At 40.8% G+C, this 23,757-nt stretch overlaps 2 protein-coding genes across 4 annotated transcripts in view; one reads left to right on the top strand and one right to left on the bottom strand.

Annotated features, from left to right (window-relative positions):
• The window catches only part of CFAP74 (cilia and flagella associated protein 74), a 39,936-nt gene extending 39,707 nt beyond the window's left edge, over positions 1–229 (bottom strand). Inside the window, exon 1 of the mRNA XM_068414947.1 lies at positions 171–229. The gene's annotated coding sequence lies outside the window, so the exon portion shown is untranslated. The remainder of the gene's footprint in view (positions 1–170) is intronic.
• Positions 230–7,228: 6,999 nt separating this feature from the next.
• Positions 7,229–22,380, top strand: GABRD (gamma-aminobutyric acid type A receptor subunit delta). Of its 3 annotated transcripts, none has more exons than XM_068414777.1 (9): positions 7,229–7,973; positions 13,496–13,608; positions 14,062–14,129; positions 14,571–14,791; positions 15,611–15,693; positions 17,248–17,385; positions 18,260–18,415; positions 19,015–19,226; positions 19,986–22,380. In XM_068414777.1, the coding sequence occupies exons 1-9, from the start codon at positions 7,906–7,908 to the stop codon at positions 20,283–20,285; spliced, it is 1,359 nt and encodes a 452-aa protein (XP_068270878.1). In that variant the 5' UTR covers positions 7,229–7,905; the 3' UTR covers positions 20,286–22,380. The 3 variants fall into 3 exon arrangements, with proteins under 3 accessions (XP_068270878.1, XP_068270879.1, XP_068270880.1); XM_068414778.1 differs by having other exon boundaries at positions 18,263–18,415; XM_068414779.1 differs by lacking the exon at positions 13,496–13,608.
• The last annotated feature ends 1,377 nt before the right edge of the window (positions 22,381–23,757 follow it).

Below are 23,757 nucleotides of genomic sequence, written 5' to 3' on the forward strand. Positions count from 1 at the left end.
GCGGGGCCAGCCGGCGGCCCACAGCGCTGCCCCCGCCCGGGGCGACGAGACGCCGTCACGGGAACCACGACACCTCCGGCGGGGGCAGAACGCGCCGGGCTGGGCCGACGGGCCGTTCCCGCGACCCCCGTCCCTCCGCGCGCCCGGCCCGGCCCGGCCCACAGCCTCACCGCCTCCTCTCCCCGCGGCTGCGCCCGGCGGCCGTTGGACCCGCTGCCACGGCAACGGAGCAAACCACCGCGAGAGCGCGGCGGGGGGGCCGGAGGGAGAGGGCCCGCTGCAGGAGCGCGGCGCTGATTGCGCGGCTCGCCGTGCCCCCCCGCCCCGCGGGGTGGTGCGTGCCGCGGCGGGCGGTGCCGCGTGCTCCGGCGGGGCGGGAGGAGCCGCCCGCCCTCAGGCCGCGCCTCACAGGGGCGGGTTTGGCGTGAGCAATTCCTGGTGCTAAACTCTCGCTGCTAAATTTGTACCCTTGTAAGTACGGCGAATTACAAGATGTAGGGCGGGTATTCATGGGTTTGTTCAAGCCAATGAATTACAAAGATTTGAACCAGCTGAGCCGTTGATCAGGTTTTTTTTCCTGCTTGATAATTATTTTATTTTTAGTAGCGTAAGTTAAAATATGAACTACTATGAAACACAACGTCTTCCCGGTTTTGATTGGCAAGAATGTTTTATAAATTTTTGTGAGCTTTTGACACGTTCTCTAATAGATAAAATGATGACAGACTTTTAAAATACGGTGGCGTTAACATTTCTGTTGCGTTAATGTGAATAGTTCCACAGGGTGACACCCGTTCAGCCTCTCTTGGGCACCTAGCTCGGGTGATTTCGGGTAAATCAGGGAAATTTTCAGTGAAATTTCAGCTCACTATTTGTTCTACATACATTTATAAATTTTAAACAAGTTGGTGGCATTATGATTTAAAAAAAGCGTCGTAAAGGTTTGAGGTTAGAGTGCACACCCTTCAGAATACTGGAGGTTTCTGAGTTTCCATCCAGAGTGAAGCTGTCTTAAACGTCTTTTCAGAAATAAGCCTGTACTATTCTGACAATCAGATTTCACCATTAGTTACTAATTAAAGGTTATTACAGCAAAAATCATGTGTACTGATCATGCGGCCCATTTATAATGTCACATTCTGAATGCTTCCCCTGGCTTCAGCAGAAACTACAGCCTTTGAGGTTCCTTGTAGCACTTTAATAATCGTTACAAGTACACACAAAATCACTAAATGAGGAAGTATTTAGATGATATTTCAGTAATTTACATAGTAAAGCTAAATGTCTGTATTTGGAAAATGTGTCTCAGTTGGAATACTCTGTTCTTCAGAGGATCTTCTGAACCTGCCTGTTTGCTACCATGTGTTCAGTTTCCAAATTTGAGCTCTTAATTGGTAATTAACTGGGTTTCCTTTCTATTCTACTCCATGTATTACCTTGATAACGTTAAGGAACAGTGCAGTTAGATTCACTGAAAAGCAGATTCTTGTCCCCTATTCTTGGCACTAGGCCTAAATGACATGCTAAATCAGCTATTCAAAGATTCAAAGTGATGCAGTTATTAAAATATTGGGACATCATTCTTTAAGCAGATACCGAAATAAACACTGATCTGTACAGAGAGACGGAAGGCATTCTCAGACTTATTTAACTGAAAATGTTCCTCAATCATAAGCAATATTTCTGTAGTTTTTTATAGTTGCTATGAGAAGTAAGGTCTGGTTTTTGGATACATTTTGATGGATATAAGCACGTGCTGCTAATTAAGTATTTATTTCCACTGGTACCCACTGTATAGAGTATGTGTTACTCACAGTGACCAATTCATTGTCCTACACTTATGCTATAGGTCCTCATTCTTCAGAAATATATGGACATTCTTAGCTCTATAGACAGAGGAATCTTGATTTTATGGCATCTATCCATATTACATAAAACAAATTACATACAGACACTTGCAGGATTAAAGCTACAAGATGTAGGCTAAAAATATGCAGTGATTAACTGTATAGCTCTCTCTGCAGCTCTAGAATAGATGTAACTGTTGTTAACTCTGAACGCGCTGGTTCTCACACTCCTGTAGTCAGGATGTAAAAGATCCAAGCCCCTTTTCTTCCCTCAAGAAAACACTTGTAAGAACACCGGGTAATATCACTGATTTTCAGTTTCTTGTGATATTTTTATTCAGGGTATTTATTAGTCCCAGTTTATAACTGTTTGGACAATTTTCGTAACAACCACCACAAAAAAAGATAACTGTAGTTTTAGCAATAAATAAATATGAGTTTAACCTCTAAGTTTCCTAAAAACCTTATTACTACTTGAGTCAAAAAAGAATAGCGGATTTGTAACTTTGGTGTAAACCATAATGGATTATAACCACTGCTGCAGCCAGAGACGTAGCATTGGCGATGATTAGAAATGGATCATCATTCGGTGGGAAATGTTGGCGTAGTGTTCACTCTGAACTGGAACAAAGTTCAAGTTGCTAATCCAGTTTAAGACAGAAAAAACAGCTGTTTTGTTATTACAGCTTTACAACAGCCCCATTCTAATCAGCACCAGTCATTTCAGAGTGCACGCTACCGGTTACATCTGACTGCGTGATTTCATGGCCACTGGTCATGCTTTTGTGTCACGTGAATAATTTGTCACTAGGGAAAGGCAATCTAGATTTTTATCTCCCACATAGATGTGAGAAGAGAGAAGATATCTGCAGTTCCTTTGAAGATGCTAAATTATGGCTCCCAGACAAGTTCATATCTCCCAATCCACAATTTATGTCTATCAGCTAAAAGGCAGTGAATCCATTACAGCTTTAAGCTCCAGGAGATTTACAAAAAGGCATTGGTTGATGCTACTCTTCTAGATTTTGTAAGCACTGACCACCAGTGACAGATCTCTAAGAAACTGGGTAGCGGAGTGAGCATGGTAAATGAAAATCCTGCTGGTTTCTTACTGTGAAGTTAAATTTAGAGGCATTTCAGTGAAGTTACTTCAGTACCACCTCATGATCAACTTGAGACTCAGTAGAACTGGGCAGTTCAGTTTGCTATATGGTTACACGCTGCGCTTCCACAGGCAGTTGGTATTTCTTTTCTGAACGTTTCCAAGGTGACAGTAGCTCATACATGGAGCTTTCTAGCTTTTAGGCAGGAAAACATGCCAATAATGGAATCTTAATTTTTGCAGTGTGGTTCATATCAGATTACATAAAACAACTTCTCTGCCCCTGTTCTATGATACGGATCAACGTTTGGGGCAAAACATTGATAAGCATCTTACCAATGAGCCATCCTTCCAGATGTAGTGAGAAAGAATGAGAGGGGCATTTGCTATCAGAGCACTCCACAGAGGAATGAGCAGGGATGACATCAGCTGGGAGTGCACCACTGGGAGCAACACATCTGGAGGCAGGCAGTTATCTCCAGCCCTGGAGCTAGCCCTGGCTCAGGGGCAAAGTGGGGAGTTTCATCCCAAATCTGCTCCACAGAGAAAAGAAAGAGGGCAAAGTGTCTGGCCACACTGCGCTCTATGATTATAAAAAAGAACTAGAAGGAGACTGAGGGAGGAACTGGATATTCTACAGAACATTTGAAAAATAAAAACTAGATTTCTCATCCAGCACTTTAGGTGAAAGGAAAATTAATGTTGTAGTTATACTGATATTAATTAAATACAGACACATTTGTGTTGGGGCCATGGGACATTCGTACAGTGCAAGTACAATACAACCTCTGAAATAAGCTGTTTATTCCCACCATGTGATTTCTAGTCATATTCCCAAATCTCATTTATAAAATTAGGTGTATGTGTGTAATTTATATATTTGGAGACATTTGGCGACGTTGCCACAACAGTCTTTCACGAGCTGTTCATGTGGAATCGTGGGAGAGTGAAACTAATTATCCGTGTGGTACATTTTTTGCCTCTAAAAATTATATGTGACAATATGGCATCTTTGCTGACAGTAAAACCACCTGTCCTGTCTAGAAAATGATCTGTTAGGAATATCAGGTAATGCAGTGCAACTGTAAAGTAAATTTAAATAATGTCCTTTTGATATGCTCTCAAAATCCTGAGGTAATAAAGGACTATGAAAACTTGTTATTTGGCCCAAATCACTGAGCATATTTCTCTTCGATCCCATCAAATTATGCTCTCCAATAAATTATTTTACAGTAGCAGTTAGAAAAGTGTGTGACTATGATTAGGAAAAAGTCACACCTGTCAGAAAAATACTTCACAGCTTTTACAACGTGGGTTTCTGGTTTTAATTATAGTAAAATATTACTTAAAAGTTGTGACCTTTGCTTACTACTTCAGAAAGGGTAAATACTTCAGAAATTAGTAATTGTTAATATAGTAGTAATAACAACTAATGATTTAATAAATAATAATGCTTAAATTTTATTTACTTGTAAAATTGTGCAGATGTGGGCAGAGCCCATCAACTTTTGATAGACTGCCATGGTCAGACAGTATGGAAATCCAGATCTGCTGTAGCTTGATGTGCACAACAGCAAAGGTGAAAGTTTGTTCCAAAGCGTGTGACTGACCTGACAACCTGGTCAGGTTGGAGACGGTGTGATCCCGTGTGGTCTCTGATGATCCATCGGGGCTCCACATGCAATGTCAGATCATCGGATGGGTATTTTCCTAAAAGCTAGTGCCTGCAGCCATAGGGTTTGAGGAGAGGTGGTAATTTAGTAGAGTCACAAAAAGGCTTAAGAAAAATTTAGTAGCATGGGCCATCTTTTTAAGAACATTTGACAGTTCCAAGCCAGTAGCTAAAGGAAAGCTTTAATCATTTTCAAGAGGATTAGATGCGAAAGATTTGGGGAGCTTATTTATTTTGTTTTGTTTTGATGTTTTAATAGCAATTTTAATTGTTTTTTAATCTATGTCTTGAGCAATTTTAATCTGTCATTGACTGTAAAGAGTTTGGGATATTCTGGTAGAATTGTAGGAAATTAAATATATTGTTGATCATTATTGTTTTAACCCCTCTCTTCCCCTTGGCTAGTAGGAATTAATTTTGAGTGGGAGTGTACATATACATGTGTATACATGTAACAGCCTGTTTTGCTTAAATACATATTTGTGTGCAGAATCAACTGCAAACAAGGCTGAATGACCTAGCATTTGTCCTTCTTCCATATAATATAGAGGATGTAATTAAGGCCCACATACATCAAATGTAATTTATTTATTTGAGAGAAATTACACATTTATTTTAGGATTCTGTGGGTATGGATCTTAGAACATCTCTTTTTCTGAAGAACAGACACAAAGGGGTAGCTAAATCAGTCCCGTGAAAATACCATGAGATTTTGTTAGACCCAGGCACTGTTATGGTGGTGGTGGAAGACTCCCCGTATATATATCTTTCACTCATGACGATATGATTAATCCAAATCTATAGTATAAAACCTTGATCATTCGAGATTATTTCAGCAATTGGATAAATATCCTTATGCAATGCCCAGCGAAATGAATGGGACAGTTAATTTTTGCCAGCAATAATCAGAACCTTGATAATATACCTTGAAAAAAAAATATTAAAATCCTGAGGCTAAACATACTCCCATCACAATTGCACTGACGATTTTGTGGGCACTCACCTTATTGGTTTTGGCTGTAGAGCTGCTGAAAAAGGACTTTTTCATGGGATCAAATTAAGTGCTGAAAGTGTAGTTGTTGTAGAAACACAATGCTATTGGTAGTGATTCTTTGAGAGCATTGCCATTGTATTTTGACTTGTCTTAACGGTCAGATTTGTAGCAACGTCTGTCCCATTAGAGCGTACGTTGCCATGATGTACTTACACCAACATACGAATACACACACACACATATATGTGTTACACATGTATAAAATACACATACACACACACTCATTCTAAATGTACGAATTCCCTTGGCTGATTTTTGCTATTTTTACAGATGTACACTGAAGACATAGAAAACTGTTCTTTTTTAGTAGTAAATTAGATGAGAGCTGTCTAGCCAGAGAAAAACTATACCAAGGAAGTCTCAGAGTAGGTCCATAGCTCATTGGAACACCATCCTTAAGAGTAGGAAAAATATGAAAAAATGTCAACTGAAAATATCCTGAAAGGTGTAACTCTGCTTTGTTATACAGAGAGACAAAATCATTCAGTTCTGTATGTCATCCTGTAAATTCCATTAAAAATCTTCTGGTTTCCCTCCTCCAAAAAAGCAGTATTCTTGCAGCAATCCAACTACTTGAGTTTAAATTTAGGTCTTTTCCTCCTTAGCATGCATTAGCTGCAGGCATGGCCATTGAGATGTGCAGAGGAAGGAAAAGATCAGAAAGAAAATAAACCCCACATCATTCTTACACGTTTATGACATATGATCTTGTCTGTGCACGTATGTATGTTTGTGTATGTGTTGTGTACATCTGTGCACAATCTGTAGATCATCTGTACACGTAGTCTCCTCCTGGATCCCACGGGGCTGTTAGTCACCTGCCACCCCTCAGCTGCCATTTGAAACACTGGTATTAAACAATAATACAAAATTAAGCATACAAAAAGATAAATTGAACACTTTACCCCCAGTGCATCCTTTCATTTAAGGTGTCTGCACATTCATTTTTTGCTTTACGATACAATTTCTTTAAAATGTCTCCTTCACAGTGTTTCCTTTGTGGGTTGGTTTTAAAAATGTCATTCTGGATTGAACAGCACCAAAAAGCAGAGGAGGCGGAGGAGGAGAGAAGAAAAGAGAGAATATGGAGGAGAAAACCGAGTTTGACCTGCAAGCACAGAGGAAACCAACCTCCCGACAAGCCTCCTGGCCGGGCTGCCCTGCCGGCCCTCCTGCTGGGGGACACGTTCCGTAGGAGCAAGCAGAGGTCCCCGGAGTCTGCAGGGCACCGGAGATGGGAACGAGTACGGCGTTACCGAGCGCTCCCGGTGCCAGCCCCCGAGCAGCCGTGGGACGGGGCGGTGCAAAGGCAGTTTCCCAGCTCCGCGCTTGCTGAAGGCACCTGGAGCGTTTCACTTCAGAGAAGCCCCTTAAGCACCTGAGCGCGACGAGGCAGAAGTTTGGCGAACCTTGGCTCTGCCCCTTTGGGTTTGTACCGCCAGCTGGGGACAGCTTTGAACAGCGAAGGGGTGGCAGTTACCTCGCACCAGAGCCCCCCCTATTTATATTCCCTCTTCCCTTGGAAAGCTGCTCCAAGACGGGCTGCAGCTGCGGTCGCCCCGGAGTTGTGCAGCCGGGATTGGCACGGGGAGGAGCGGGGGGCGGCAGCTCCCGGCCGCGCTCCCTCCCTGCCGTTCAATGCCCTTTGCGGTGCCGGTCCGCCCGCTCCTCGCCTCCCTCCGGGCTCACCCGGGCCGCCTGCGCCCCAGGGCTAAATCCCCTTTGCCCTTACCTCGGGCTGCCTCTCCCTCCTTCGCCCCGTGATGATTTGCACAGGACATGTCTAGTATCTCCGGAGCACTTTTAGTTTGCTCCCCCCTCGCGCTCGGTGGGATTAATGGATCATTTTGGAGGTTAATCGATCATTTTGGAGGTTATTTTCAGCAACCAGCCTTGCACCCGGGAGGACCGGCCGGAGGAAGAGCCGGGCGCTCCTGAAGCAGCCGCGGAGGAACGGCAGAGCCGGGCAGCGGGGCCGGGGGGGTGAGCCGCGGAGCCCCGCGGAGGAGGGCTGCCCGGCTACCTGCTCCCTGTTTCTGGCTGCCTGCACCGCTCCCGGGCACTGTGGAGATTGTGGGGGCTGCTGCTGCTGAGCAACAATACATTGCTTTAAACTAAGCCTCAACTTGTCACAGCAAGCGAGGATGGCAACACTCCTGGAGCTTTGGAGCTGCCAAGAGAGCCGGGGAACCTGGGTTTTGTTTGCCACTGACTAATAAATGGGAGTAAAATGGAATTTCTTACCTGGGTTTTTCCTGCCTTGGTTCTACTGTGCACCCAACAGCACAGGTGTATCAGGTAAGAAAACACCTTTTCATTCTTTCTTAGACTGGCCTTAGACAGACGTTCTTTCGGTGTGGCTGGGGTGAAAAATGCCAGGTCTGGCTGTAGCTGTTACTCTTTCCCCTGCCCGCAGCTCCTGCTCCCACTTTTGCCCAGGGACGCTCTCCATTTAAGGGCTACGACTGTCTGAGTGAGCGTTCAGTAGAAAAAGGGGGCTTGACTCAAGAGTTTCCTCAATGTGCCCCATAATTTTCCCCCCCCCTTCTTTTTCTAGCAGAAGATGCACTTATGCCAGTTGAGCAGCAGTTTCTTGGGTTAATCAAGGGGTGTGTTTTTAACAGGATGCCTGTGGAAGCCTTTTCCCGGGGGCATTTATCCTAAATTGGGGGCAATCACTTTTTGTAATGGCACTGCACATCCCAGCACAGCCTCATCCCCTAGAACAGCTCTGTAGGGGGCCTGCTTGAACATGAAACTCTTCCAGAAAACCAGCACAACCAGTGGGGTGCTAACTGAACATCTTTCCTTAGGGCCTCCATAGGCACAATTAAAAAGCCCAAAATACAGACATTCCTTTCTAAGGGGTCTCTTAAGTCTCCTGAACTTGAGATAAGAGGAAGAGACTGGCAGAGCTCTTAGAAAAAACATTTGAAGAACGCCAACCATTTCTTAAAATAATAAATTGTAAGAATATGTTTGCAATTCTCAGTCCCATTTATTCTGAAGGTGTTAGCTAGGCAACCAGCTATGTTCTCTATATATTCTCTACAGATCTGGAGGCTGTATGTGAAGAAAGCTTGCCATGATTATGCAATGAAAATAGAAGGGGGAGTAAAAAAGAACTTGCCGCATGTAAAAACATGCCTACATCATCCAGAGCAGAGATGGCTGGGGTATTAAAGGGGTCTTCCTACTTCTACATTATTGACATTATTAATAGCTTCAGAGGAGTATAAGCAGCAAAGTGATAATTGTAGTAAGACATAACATTGCTGCTATAGTTTTTGGAATTAATTAGTGAGATCTGATTTGTTCACTGGGAAGGAAAGGATCTTGCATTAGAGGAAGTGTCAAGTCAACTGCTCTTATTCAGGACTGACATAATGATCTATCCTGTGACCTTGAATCTGTTACCCAGAGTCAGACCCTGACACTCATGCTCTGAAGCAATCCAGTGTTACAGTGAAAGCAGAGAAAATACTGCTTATGACCTAAGGGCATCAGGACCTTGCCCATAATTTCAATGATCCCGTGTCTCTATCTGCACTTGGGCTGGCATTAAGTATTTTGGTTGAAAAGTGGAGTCTGAGCACAAAAGAAGGAAAAAAAAAGAATTTTAAGGAAGAGTCAGCCTTCTCAGCCTCTGTCTTCAGGGTCTGTTTCTAGGCACAGCAGCTGCCAGGATATGTGCAACCTGTAATTTTTTGGATAAATTGTTTTATATTTGGATTAATTACCTAGTTACTTGACTTTCTTCCTCCAGTTACACAATAGTGATGAGTTGTTTGTCAGAAATAGATGTACTTGTGGCAGAGAGTCAGGCAAGGCAAATTCTGGCTTGTGAAATTCCAGCTGTTCAGTTTGTAGTAGTTTTCCAAATATGCCAAAGTGTAAGAGGTTCAATGGCCAAAGAAAGCTGCTCTGTTCAGTGTGACAGTTTTCTGGAGGTTCAGGATTTAGCATGGCTATGGCAGAACATTGTTTAATCTTGTAAAAAGTGCGTAACCTTGCTTACATGTGTACTTTTGGTGAGTTAAACAGAACTAAACCAAAATTTTATGCTTGCATCAGTAAAATTACTCACACGTAGATGATCTATGAAATAATTGCCCTTGTAGGGGCCCAGGAAGCACATTAACTTACTTATTCTTGTTCCCCGGAGCTCTGTAATATGGTATTACATACAATTATTTTTGGTAAGAGTTGCTTTTATGAAGAGCAGTGTTTTATTAATACTGTGGGTTTATAATAATGGGCAAAACTGCCAACAGGTACATTTTATTGCTCTGATTTTGTTTTCTGAATGTAATGTGATCCCTGGTTACGATGACAGGCCATCCAACACCAAGGTCTATGGACTGTATATTGACAGGTGTAAGCAAAAACACATTCAGAAAAGGAAGAACGTTTCAGCGAGTTCTGAACTCAGTGGTATGACATGAGCCTTCCCAAAGGCAAAGCTACCTACTGAAATAATGTTAAGGTTGGCAGAGGAGAGAAGTGGGGAATACATGTCGCCTGCTTCCTCATAGCAGTTTGGAATATCCTTTCAGGGTGCTTAGAGAGCTGTATTGGAAGCAATTCCTCTGTCATGTGCTATTTGGCTGAAGTCAATGAGCCAAATTCAACCTGAGTCAGCACATCCTACTTATGCCAGTGCTGTTTGCAGGTAAACATTTTTAAAAAGTAGTATTTTTTGCTCTGCTTGAGGCAGTGATTAGTGGCAAGAAATCTGGCATTTATATGATTGACAGCTGTTTGGGACAAAGACTGTAGCTTCCACTATTTTATCAGAGTTTGATATGCTGTGGATGCTGCAATAATAAATGTGTCATAATGAATGAGATCATCTGCTGAAATACATTTAGTGAAATATTTCTTCATTTGCTTGGGAAAGAGTACTATTGATAGGAGTTTGGGGATGTATGTCCATACTTTGTAATTCTTTACTGAAAGAGATTTTAATTCTCTGAATAAAAATAGATATATCTTTTATATTTAAGATTCTACTATGTTAAATGACTTTTACACATTTGCATAGAATTGTCCTTCTGTTGTGTGTCTCCCTCAGCCTTTTACTTCTATTCATGGAAACAGAGCAGCTTTAACACGTGAATATATGCAAAGAGTGGTCCATTTTCTGTAGCTTAAAACTCACAGAGAGGAAATAAGGGCTTTTATGTTCAAAAGGTTGCCATGAATTAAGCCTAATGCTTTTTCAATTACATTTCAAAATACAAAACATATTTACAGTGAGCTTCACTTAGAGTCAGGAATGGCAGATGGGAAGGATACACATACTGCTCTGGATAATCCTGGACTTTGACAGAGGCCAGACCGTTCACTGACCTTGCAGGATATTCCTCATCTTTTTCTCAAAAAAAAGTTTTCTTGAGTGGTAATGACATCTGGGACATTTGCCCCCAAAAGATTATCTCAAAGAAAATGAAATGTACTCCATCCCAGTCCTCAGTATCAGTCACACTGGTATTTCCATCTACCAGGTTAAAAGATTCATGTAGCGACTATGTCACAGTCCCCAAAAGAATCAGGTTAGAGTTAAAGAAGAAACAGGAGATGCAAAAATGATTTTCCACTTCTTACTGCCATACACGTTTGTCAAAGGTTAGTGCGCTCTCCCTAGCCAGTGTGACCTAAAATCGGTATCTCATCGGCCACTGACTTAAAGATGCTGCTGAGCTTTTGGCACTGCTGTGCAAAAATAATATTGCTAATGTTATCTCTTGTCCAGCTGCTGTGGTGCACCCATTCTCAAGGAACATATAGATTGCCTCTTTCCTTGGTGTAATTTAAATACTTACCAGAGTTTTTCTAGTAATAGTGATTTACTAGAAAATAATAGTGCCAGGTTTATCGCTGGTGATTTCCTCTCCCCTTTGTCTAGTGTGCAAGAGAACTAACTCTTCTTTCCATGGTTTAAACAGCAGTAATCTGTTTTCTACTGCTAACAACTGAAGTTCTCACAATGCTTAAACTGCAGATATGGACAGAAGCAAATATATTCCCCAGAATACCTGCTTGAAATGAGATGTGTACAGTCAGAGTGTGCATGAAAAACCATCTTCTTCAGCTTTAGATTTGGGAATAATTCCAGAGTTATATTAGTGCACATGACTATGCTGCCATTCAGTCAGCCAGGCACCCCACTCTGGCCTGGCGCAAAGTAAAGATAAGCTTTTTGATGAGCTCTTATGCCCCTTGAATTTTACAAATAAATAGCTTAATTTTACAAAGTCCTTGTCTTACTAAAACAAGCTTTACAGCAGCTTATGTTAGGAAGTGAAGTTGCTGATTCAACTAATAGTAGTTTCTTTTCTTTTCATCTTTACTGCTTACACTATGAAAAGTTAATCCCTTCCAATGTGTCTTTTCTAGCTGGTCTTCCTTTTTCAGGTACAGTAAATTAATATTTTAGGCCATATATAATCCCAACTGCTTATCAGGGATGACTGAAATTCTCCCACCGTCCTTCTTGTAACTTTAAAGCACTGGATGTGAGGTACAGAAGCCTAGAGGAATGGCTCAAAGGAGTTGAGTGCTCAGTCACCCTCACAGGGAAAAAGTGTTTCCTGATGTTCAAGCAGAACCTCCTGTTTCAGTTTGTGCCCGTTGCCTCAGGTCCGGTCACTGGGCACCAGTGCAAGGAGCCTGGCTCTGCCTTCTTGATACCTTCCCTTCATGTATTTACACACATTGATAAGATCCCCCCTGAGCCTTCTCTTCTCCAGGCTAAACAGTCCCAGCTCTCTCAGCTTTTCCTCATATCAGAGGTGTTCTAGTCCCTTAATTGTCTGCATGAAAAAAGCCTAATATTAGCAAAGGCTTTTGGTAACTCAGTGGTATCTGTTTGCAAATAAAACTGTAGGTTATTCTGATTCATATATTCTCTTTGAGTATCTAAGAGCCATTCTGTGAGCACCACAGTAGTGTGTGAGGATGGCAGGAACTGAGTAAGAGTAATTTTGTTGCCCATTTCAAAGAAATTTAAAAATGAACCAGTAATATAAACATCAGCAAAGTAAATCTAGCCATAAAATTATTTCAGCTGTAATACTTTAATAACCCCCACTGGTATTAAGTGTATATAGCTCCGCTAACTTCAACACGTTTGTTACACTGATGATCTGACCCTAAGGCTTTATTAATAATAGAAACAAGATTCATTTTAATTGTGTCATGGATATTTAAGTAAAATTCCCTCTGGATTGTAATCTGCTTAAAACACACGGTAAGCTACAGCCCACAGTTTTTAACCCAACTTTTCACAGTATCAAAGATGTTAAATCCAAATTCCAGCTGTGTAATTTTTACTGTTTTCCCATCACATTTGACAACATACCAGCCTTCTCGATCTCAGCTGTTCCACAGTGGTACTAGGAGCTGTCACAGCTGCTGTGTCCTGCTACCCAGAGAGCTGCATTTCAGCAGCCACAGATGCATTTTATGCAGTATACAAAGTATACAAAGTATCTTGGGTTCCCTCATGTTTTCTTTACATTTCTAAACCTTTTTTTTCCTACTTTTTTTTTTTTTGGAAAAAAGAAAGCCTTAAAAAAGTGTGTGCTTATATTTCAGAAAGAGGCCATGCTCTTGCCTGAAATATGTTTTGATTTAAACAGCAGCATCTGAAATGGTTTTCCTATCTATACACAATATTCTTCCACTAAATTAACGATAGAGCTGATTATACTGTACGTGGTTTCTGGTGTAAAAGAAGTCAATGTCTTCCATTTTCTGCTCTTTTTCTGTTTGTAAACATGGCCAAGTTTTAAAAGATACTTATTCTCTTTACCTAGAGCTATGAATGACATCGGAGATTACATAGGTTCCAACATCGAAATATCCTGGTTACCCAACCTGGATGACTTAATGAAAGGGTATGCACGTAATTTCAGGCCTGGGATTGGAGGTGAGACCTTGAGAGTAATGTCTCTTTTGTTTCTTACAATCCTTCTACCCTTTGATGTTTATGTGAACTTCATCCTTCACATGATTAAAAGGCTGTGGTTGTCTACTACTTGGATACTGGAAATAATAACAATCCAATTCTGCATTTGAAGTGATGCTGTCTGAAACTAGATGATGTGGTTTCCAGAAGGGATTCCATATTTTTCAGTAGTTGTGATTGTATCTCATGTCCTTTATCACTGAAGTGAGGTGTTCTGTTGGAAATTGAGGATGCAATCTGTAAAAGATTCAAATCTCTTGCTCTAAGGTAGATTTTACTTGGAAAGTGTACTTTATCATGGAAAACACTTCTATGAATTCACTCTATATGAAAGAATTAACAGTCTTGCGTCATCTATATTTTTATAGGTACTATGATGATGTAAATCACCCCATTCAAACATTTTTTTCTCAGGTCCTCCTGTTAACGTTGCTCTTGCAATTGAAGTAGCCAGCATTGACCACATCTCAGAAGTAAACATGGTACGTCATCAGTTAAACCTACCGAGTTGTGAACGTACGTAGTGCAATGGCAGAAAGTGGAGAAAACTAACTAGAGAGACGGTTGATCCCCAGCATGTTTGGAGTGGAGAAATTACCACAAGAAGATACTGCAAAGAACAAACATTGTATTTTAAGACACAGGAGAGTCTCTTCTGGCAGACATTGGCCATCACAGGAATCTAGCCATGTATAAGCCACCGAAGTTCTTACTACCGTTAGCAAGGTTGGATCTGTGCAGCACTTACTAACAGAAAGCCTAATTTTAAGCATTAACTCCAGCTTCTGCTCAAATTCCTTTTCACCACAGACACTTCCAAAAGAAGCTAAGGGAACGATTGCTTGTGAGATGCTCCTCTTTTTTATGTAAAGACTTTGTGTTTGTTTAGCATCACTTTTTAATTGCGATTTCTCTTGTCACAGGAATATACCATGACGGTATTTTTGCACCAGAGCTGGCGGGATGACCGTCTGTCTTACAACCACACCAATGAAACTTTGGGCTTAGACAGCCGGTTTGTGGACAAGCTCTGGTTGCCAGATACTTTCATAGTAAATGCCAAGTCTGCCTGGTTCCATGATGTGACTGTGGAAAACAAACTTATCAGGCTGCAGCCAGATGGAGTCATTTTATACAGCATCAGGTGAGTGAGGAAGAGTGCAAGTGTACTCTGTCACGTATTAACTTTTTGGACAGACTATAAAGTAATCACTCAGTTTTCCTAGGATGATTTCCTAAAATAATTCTTAATTTAAACCAGAAGAAATACTGGTGACCCCCATCAGAGATCCCTTTGCTTTACAAGGAATACACTGCCAGGAAGGTATCTTTGGCAACACTAACACATTTACCATTCTATAATCACTGATCGCTTTCAGAATGTCCTTAATGGGAGATGAGCATCTCATAACTACTTGGTCACCAGGAAAGGAGATGCTGAATACAGAGCAAAGATTCTGTTCTCCACTCTCTCACTGTGTTCCAAGGGAACTACGAGCCTGATTTAGGCTCAACTTCGCCATCTTTCAAACAGAGAAAATAGCGTTGTTCCTCACTTTGGAAGAGTGTTCTGGTTAGAATTCAGTAACTGTATTTAAAGTTATTTGTGTAGTGTTCTAAAAATTGAGTGTGCACCTTTGAAATTTTAAATCCAAAGTCATCCTTAGGGTATTGGTAGTGATCTTGGGGACAGTGGAAGGGAGTAGATTTGACTCAGAAAAGTCCTTTTTGTCATCAGAAGTAGCAGAAGTGTCCTCTGACATTAGACAAGTCATTTGACCTTTCTTCAATTTTTCCCCACCTTTGGGTTTCCCACAGGCTTAGTAAAGACAATAGCCATGAGGATTTTGAAAATAGTTTCCTATATTAGTATTAAGGTCTCAAAGTTTTCCATTTAGTCTGAGTTCTGAGGAAAAGGCTCTATTTGAATGCAACTAACTGCTGTTCACGTTGCTTGGAACAGGATTACCTCAACGGTGGCCTGTGACATGGACCTGTCCAAGTATCCAATGGACGAGCAAGAATGCATGTTGGATTTGGAGAGCTGTAAGGGCTGAGTACAGTGTTTCATACAATCTGTATTTTGTTTAAAGCCTGCATATATGGTACTTAGCGTGCTGGAGTTTGCTGGAATGATTCTGCTTTAGTCAGTGATGTAAGGGGTGCCTTAGGAGTTGGAAATAAAGGGTACAAACAGGAATCCCTTCATTCTCTGTGTTGGGCATTAGACTATGGACTTCTCAATACCAGCTCAGCTCTGATCCAATTCAAAACTACAGGATTTAATTTAAGGAAGATGAACAACCTGTCCTGCTGTCAGATGTCTGGAACTTTGTGCTTCACGTAAAACCTAGTGCAACTGTGACAGTCACTGGCATTCCTGAGGTTTGCATCAAACCCAGTGAGAGTAAGTAGAGAAGCCCACAGGCAAAATCTGATGTGCTAATTATTCTTTATGAGAAAACAGGAAAAAGAAAGAATTCCCTGCTTTTACTGAATGCCATTGTGACTAACCCTTACACAGCTCTTTAGCTTGCCTAGGGATTCCTGTATCTGCTACACAGAAATCAATCAGAGTACTGCATGGATCGGCTTCAGTTCATTTGTACTCACAAAGGAGGGTGAAGAATGAATTTATATTTTGTCCAACCTATATTTTATCTGTGATCAGCATGTAATTCCCATGACCATTAATAGTCTTGAATGAAATTCACCACTGACACAAGCAGGGGCCACCACCCAATCAATGGCAATGAATCCAGCCTTTTGTGGCTTTTATATCAAGGAGTCTGCAGGTCCTGAGGGTTACAGAGATTTGTGAATAGCAGTTTCTGAGCACATTCACTGGCCTATTGATGCAAGCTTCTCTTTTTTAGCAATGACTGTTTTCTAGGCGATTAACCACAATACCATTTTATCCTGTCAAAAAATAGCAATCTACAGTTTTACTTATGTAATCACCAAATGCAGAGGCAGCAGACAGTGAACCAGCAATCAGTTCTCTCTCCCAGCAAGTTCTGCGGGGAGTTTTGGTCGTGGTTGAATTTTTTAATTGAATTTGAGGATTTTGATTTCCATGAAAAAAACATGTAGAAATAAAGCCTCTTTAAACAAATGAATGGTTTAGCAGTACAGAATTACACTCTGATCTCTCTTCACTACGATAGGCATAGGTAGATTAGATTTAGTAGTTATTTTCTTTTACAAACAGAAGTTTCTGTGACTCTGAGATTCAAGCACAGTGCAGGGGTAAGTAGGCTAGTTTGGGTGCTACAGTAACAGGTACTCTACTTTAACTGAGCATGCAAATGAGCTTTTTGAGAGATAATTTGAATATTTCTCATGACACTGGAGTGCCTTGTTCCAGACCACATATTGCTAGTCAGTGTGAATCAACTTGGATTATTCTCCCTGTTGGAAAGCTACCCCAGGGTCACACTGGCAACACTGATGTTGCCAGGACAGACTGAATCACAGCGTGTTTGCAATGGGACTGATGCAAATCAGTGTATCAGAGGAATCAGAGGACTTCCATGATGAGTCCTCTCAGTTCTTAATTTCTTCCTCAAACTTTGTGTTTATTCACCTTTCTTTTGGCAGATGGCTACTCTTCAGAGGACATCGTCTACCACTGGTCAGAAAACCAGGAGGAGATCCATGGGCTGGATAAACTGCAGCTTGCTCAGTTCACAATTACCAATTACCAGTTCACAACAGAAATTATGAACTTCAAATCTGGTAACGGGATCTGTCTTCAGTTCAGGGACAGTGTCTGACTTCTTCCTGCATAGGGAAACCTCCTATATCTATAATAGAAAGTCCTTCTTCTTAACTAACTAATTTAAGAATCTGTCAGGTTTCTTGTAAGAGTTTTCTTTAGCTTACACTTGCAAAAAATGCCAACCTTTGCTGAGCTTTCAGGTAGACACTGCAGCATATTATGTCCTTTAGCTCTGTATGTTTGACAAAATACTTCATGGAGTAGCCAGACAGCACTTGATAAAAAACACTTGAGGTAGAGCTCACATTTTCGTGACCTAATTTGCAACTTTGGATAAAGAAAAATTTCCATTAGCCCTGATGTTATGAGGCTTATGATGTACAGTCAGATCATTCTAATTCTATCCAGTAGAAGTCACTGGTGTGTATGTGTATCACTGGGTTTATTGCAATGTTTGTAAAAGACTGGAGTAATTTCTTTCCTGCTGATTTTTCATCCTCTTTCATGTATTCAGATTCTCATTTATGCTGCACATCTCCTCTAAGCTCTTTTTTTGAGTTTGAAATTAACTTGGCCTTTTAAAAAATCTAAATTTAGTATCTGGAGGACTTTCTACAGCAGATGATACGACAGTACACATTTTGAAGCAATACTGTTATTCGAGAAGAGTCATGATTTTATTTTCAGATCTGGCATTGATATGACCCAAGACAAATCATTTGACCTATTCTTAGCTAACAGATGAGAACTGCGGTACCTCGTGCCTTGTCCCAAAGATGTTTAAGAATGTAGATCTGTGTCATTACAGGAAATGTTATTCTGAATATCAGTTTAACTGTAATTCATACAGTCATACAGTCAGAATCTTTCTGTGACTGCTCTTTTTCCCAGCAGGTCAGTTTCCCAGGCTCAGTCTCCACTTCCACCTTCGGCGAAATCGAGGAGTTTACATCATTCAGTCTTATGTTCCTTCCATCTTACTAGTGGCCATGTCGTGGGTGTCCTTCTGGATCAGTCAGTCAGCGGTGCCTGCCAGAGTGTCACTAGGTAAAACGGGTACTTTGGGCAGCTAATGGGGAGGGGTGCGCTGAAGTTGTAATTATGCTCTCTAATAATCCTCATTTTCCATGAAGGTGCATTTATGAATACTACGTTTACATTGGCAGAAGAGAAGGTCCTTTAAAAGATTTCCTTCATGTTTTAATTTCTGTCATGCTATTGGAGCAGCTGCCTCAGCAAAGAACAGAAAATAACCATCTAAGGATGGTTAAAAGCAATAGTGAATGTGAGGCAGATGTGTAAAATAATTGATTTGAAGGAACTAGGACAGTGACAAAAAAATGTTCCTAGAGCTTGTGGATCTGTTTGCCTGAGTAAGGGTTGCAAGTCCAGATGCAAAAGTTTTTGAGGGTTAAGTCCTCTGCTTTTGTTTGTCCTGATCTAGAACCAAACCAAGGATAACATGTTCAAAGCTGCCTTAGTCATACAAATGCAGTTTTTTACAAGCTCCCCTGTTTTGAAAATCAGAAGCCACACTGTTAAGGGGCTTCTACTGTGAAAATATTCCTCAGCTTCAGATTAGTAAATACACTTCTTATAGTGTATGCTGCGAAACCTAACGTCAATTTTCTCACACTACACTGCAGGTATAACTACTGTCCTTACTATGACTACACTGATGGTCAGTGCCCGATCTTCACTTCCACGAGCATCTGCCATCAAGGCACTTGATGTTTACTTCTGGATTTGCTATGTGTTTGTCTTCGCTGCACTGGTAGAATATGCATTTGCACACTTCAATGCTGACTACATGAAAAAGCAAAAGAACAAGATAAAGGCGAGAAGGCAGAGTGGAGAGGTCAGTGAGCGTAATACTGTGAGTAACTTTGCAAAAACAATCACCCTGCGTTACGACCTTTTCCTACTAGGGAAAAAATTCTTCTACTCCTTTTAGGAAAAAAAATTCCTGGTTAATTCTTTTGTCACATGAATACGACAAGCATCCAACTGCAACTGGTAATTTCCCCTTGCATCATAGTTAGCACTAAAGACAACATATTCTTATATGGTTTGTTGCTGTATTTAAGATAGGAAATGGAGAATAAGAGAAAATGAGTATGAAGAGAAGCAAAGTATGTCTTGAGCCAGACTTGTCCAGGCCTACATATTTTTTAATTGTCTGGCACCCTGGGTATTATTTATCATTACTATTACTTCATTTTATTAAGCTGTAGCAGATACAATTGATCCATATTAATTTTCTGTCCCACCTCCACGTTCTCTCAGATTTGACAAGAGCCTGAGAACTGCCTTTGGCTTTGGCCACAGAACAGGATAACTGTCTCCTTAAAGTCAGTCAATTATTTTCAGTCAGGAAGGCCTAAGCGTGCTGTCTCAATGGTGCCCCGGTAATTCAGAGCATGTAAAATTACAACCAGAATTTAGATGTGGTAGCACAGTCTTTCAGCAGTCCTTCTGCCAAAGAAGTGATAAATACCATTCAGCATTTATGGATCTCATAGGTATTTCACCATGTCAGTATCATGGCTAGCTTGGATGAAGGACGCTGCCTTTGCCCTGTAAATTGCTATTACAGGTTCTCCTCTTTCCTTTGCAGATCAACGTGAAGAATGCCATTGTTCTCTTTTCCCTTTCCATAGCCGGTGTGAACCAGGAACTGGCCATTTCCAACAGGCAGCACCGAGTTCCCAGAAACCTGCCTGGATCGTATGGCACAATAGAAATAGAAACTGGAGAGGCAAAACAGCATCAATTAATGAAACTGGATAAAAAGAGTGGTCTGAAGTCCCTCTTTAAGCCCATTGATGCTGACACCATTGATATATATGCCCGAGCCGTGTTCCCGGCAGCCTTTGCAGCAGTCAATGTTATATACTGGGTTGCATACACAATGTAAAGAAAAAATAAAAAAGACAATTCACGTGAGGAGCTACAAATTGAACAATACCTACAGACTAGAAACTGTATTGATCCACCTCTTCTCACAATGTTTTCCAATGAGCTCGAGACATTTATGAAGTCAAGAAAGTCCTGCAATCAGTTCCTACTAAACGCAGCAGTTTATTACCAGTCTGATTTGGTACAGTAATAACTGTACTCTGCCAAACAATCCCAGCTCCTTTTTTCCTGTATTATCATGAGACAATTTTTCGTATGTACATACTTGCAGCAGAAGTTTAAATCTTAAATTACCGTGGTTTCCCTCCACTTTAAGGGTTGATCAGTAAGGAAGATTTGGCTTTTCACACTCGGATAATTTCCTTTTTTGTAATGGAAGAGCTAATTCCTCACTTCTACACATGAGTGATTTTCTGCAGCTGGCCTTCTGTGGGATGTCTAAGTTTAACAGTAGTGGTAAAGTTGGAGTTTTTAATCATAAGAATCTCATGAACAAAGTAAAAGGGAATAGAGGGGAGTGGAGGCTTTTTCTTAAATTATTGTCTTGGATAAAGTATTGAAAACATTTCAATGCTCCTAGTCACAGCATGAAATAAAATGTACTACATAAAATTCTACTGAATTGTTAATAATGACTGTATTACGTTTGAGATCTAAGCTAATGGAAGTTTAAACACTTAAACACAGTAATGTGTAATAGGCCCAAAAATAGACAAAAGTGATTCAGAAACACAGGGAAAGCTCAAGCTTTCTGTGTTGGATTGGGAAAAATTTTAAAGGTGCTTGATAATGAAGGAACTCACACTCCATTTTCAGGAAGGACTTTAGAATTCATTCTGTTAATTTTCAGTGAGAGTCTACCATGTGTGCCTCTGAAAATATCCTTTTTGCATCTGTCCCTAAATAGCTGAGGATTTTTTGGAGGATTTTGTTGCCTTGAAAGTGAGAGGTTGTTTCAAATATAGAGACTGACACAAAAGAAAATATGAAATGAGAGAGGGAGGGAAAGAAGGAAGCAAAGCAAATGGCTGAAAGCTACGATGGAAGGGAGCATGGGAAGGTGCGAAATTAAACAACCCAAAAATGTAGATAAGAGAAGAATTGCGCGGGGCTTTGAAGATGGGGATCTTGAATGTAGTGGCTGATGATTAATAGTTGCGATTGCAATAAGGATGGAACAAGCATTTGATCACAGTGGAGTGTGCACACATTCCTCCTGCCTTACTTATCTGTGACATATGGTTTGATTTCATATGACCAGCACTGAAAGATAAGAGCATTTTAACACAGATCTATAAATTAAATTAAGATTTGTTCAATATCACTAAAGTAAGAGAATGCTCTGAAGAAAAAATAATGATCCTGAACTGAGCTATAACAGAAAATGTGCTCCCATCATAAGTCAGGCTTAGGTTCACCTCAATCTTTACATTCTGTTATAACGGAAAAATCTATCTGCCAACAGTATGCTGGAAAACGCAAACGGACATCAAGCTGTAATCGTCCCACAAAGTTCTCACCAGTTTAGCCCTGGACTGAGACACCTGGATTCTGCTCCAAGATCTTGCCACTGACTTGTTGGGGAGTCTTAGTTAAGTCATTTCACTGCATCATCTGCAAAATTGATATAATGATACTGATTTCTTTCCTATATCTTTGAGTTTTACAGAAGAAAAACCCTTCAGGAGAGACAGAAACTCTTATCCTCCGACTAGGTAAGTGCATCCAACTAGTAATTATGTGGTGCTATTTACCATAGTTTCTGAGACTCTCACATAATTAAAGCAAAGTATCACTCAACTTTCACCTTATCCAGAAAGCTAATGAAATTCTGCATCTCCTTCAATACGTGCAGGTAATCAGGCTTCTCTTTTTTTCTTCTGCTTCTTGTCTTTCTATTTTGTTCTTCTTGGTGTTTGTTCCTGATGTTGATGAAATGCTACATTACAGAAATACACCTTTTTTTTCCTAAGTGCATTTTTGGTCATAATCACTTTCTCCCAAAGGAAGTTCAACCCCTCCTGCTCTCTTCTGAATCACTCTTACTGTTTTATATAATGATTAAGTGCAGAGTGGAATAAAACCAGCAGAAACATGACTTTACAATGCCTTTTCCTTACTAAGTTGTTGCTTTTTCCATGGATCCTGGGTCAGATCCTTGACATATCTTCCCTTTCTACCTCTCCTTTCATCTTAAAACTGAGCTTTTTCAATTTATACCCGTTCTAATTCCTGTCTGGCCTCAGAAGCCAGAGAAGTTTAAATGTAACTCTGGGATGATGCACTTTCATAGGCAAGGCAAGGTGGTAGGCAAGTCTGAAATACTCTGCGCAGCACTTTGAATCACCACAACAGTACTACACCCGGTAGAAAGGCCATAGTGCCTTATTCTTCCAAAAAAATACATCAGAAATAATCTTTGTTTTTAAATCAGTAGACTAACTACTTCTGTGAAAGCAGAATCTAACCTTTCTGCATCCTGATGGTTTCTCTAGCTATTAGTTTGTTAGATTGCCTGTCAGGGTTAGTATCTACTGCTAAGAGTGAAATTACTAACTAAACCAGCTGAAGGAATACTCGCAGCAAGTTCCAGTGGAGTGTAAATCATAAGAGAATAATCCATGATTTTGGAATTAAAGTTATTAAAGAGCAGAGAACAAAGCATTGACGTAGTCCCTCTAGTGTGCAGTGGCTGGTTATTTAGCGTAATTAGCAAGAAGGCGGCTACAGATATTACAAAGGCAGTGTCTAATCTAATTACTTCAGCAGTAATAGCTTGTAATTGTGCACCTGACATAACTCCTTACACTGAAGCCAACTGAGCAATCACATGGGGTTACTGGACAAAATTAGTCGCTTCTCCATCTGGGAAGCAGTCCTAGGCTGCATGCCCCGCTGACTTCCTCAAGAGATTTATTCAATGAATTTTTCTGTAGTTTTCTGCAGACCTTCAAGGCGCACAGCTCATTTGTGACTGATCAAAGTAAAAGGTGGCAACAATCTTTTCTTCAAAAAAACCCAAAGCCAGAATGTTAGACTATCACAATGCTGTAGGCAGAAGCATAAATAAAGGGGGGAAAAATCTCAGAACATTGCAGGCAGTCAGAACTGTGCCCTGTGAGCACACATATGGCAGTTGTGTCCGCTCCAGGCACGAGGTGGCTCAGAGGGGAGAACAGGTGCTTCAGCTCCTGCCCGTGCACTTGCACGAGTAGCACAAGACAAAACACCTCCATCATGAAGAGGTGGATTTTCTTAGATCTGTTTCCACAGCCAGAAATAGCAAAGTCAGATGCCATCAAAATTCTTTAAGGAGAAACTTCAGTATAGGAGTATGGTGTAATGGTTGGAGTTTTGCATAAATTTGAATCTTCTCTACTTTTGGGTGTGCTTTACTTTTTTTTTTTCATTTGAAATCATCATACTTAAAAATCATCAGACATTAATACTTTAGACGTATTAATGTCTAA

The sequence above is a fragment of the Nyctibius grandis genome, chromosome 17, assembly GCF_013368605.1.
Source record: "Nyctibius grandis isolate bNycGra1 chromosome 17, bNycGra1.pri, whole genome shotgun sequence".
Classification (NCBI taxonomy): Eukaryota; Metazoa; Chordata; class Aves; order Nyctibiiformes; family Nyctibiidae; genus Nyctibius; species Nyctibius grandis.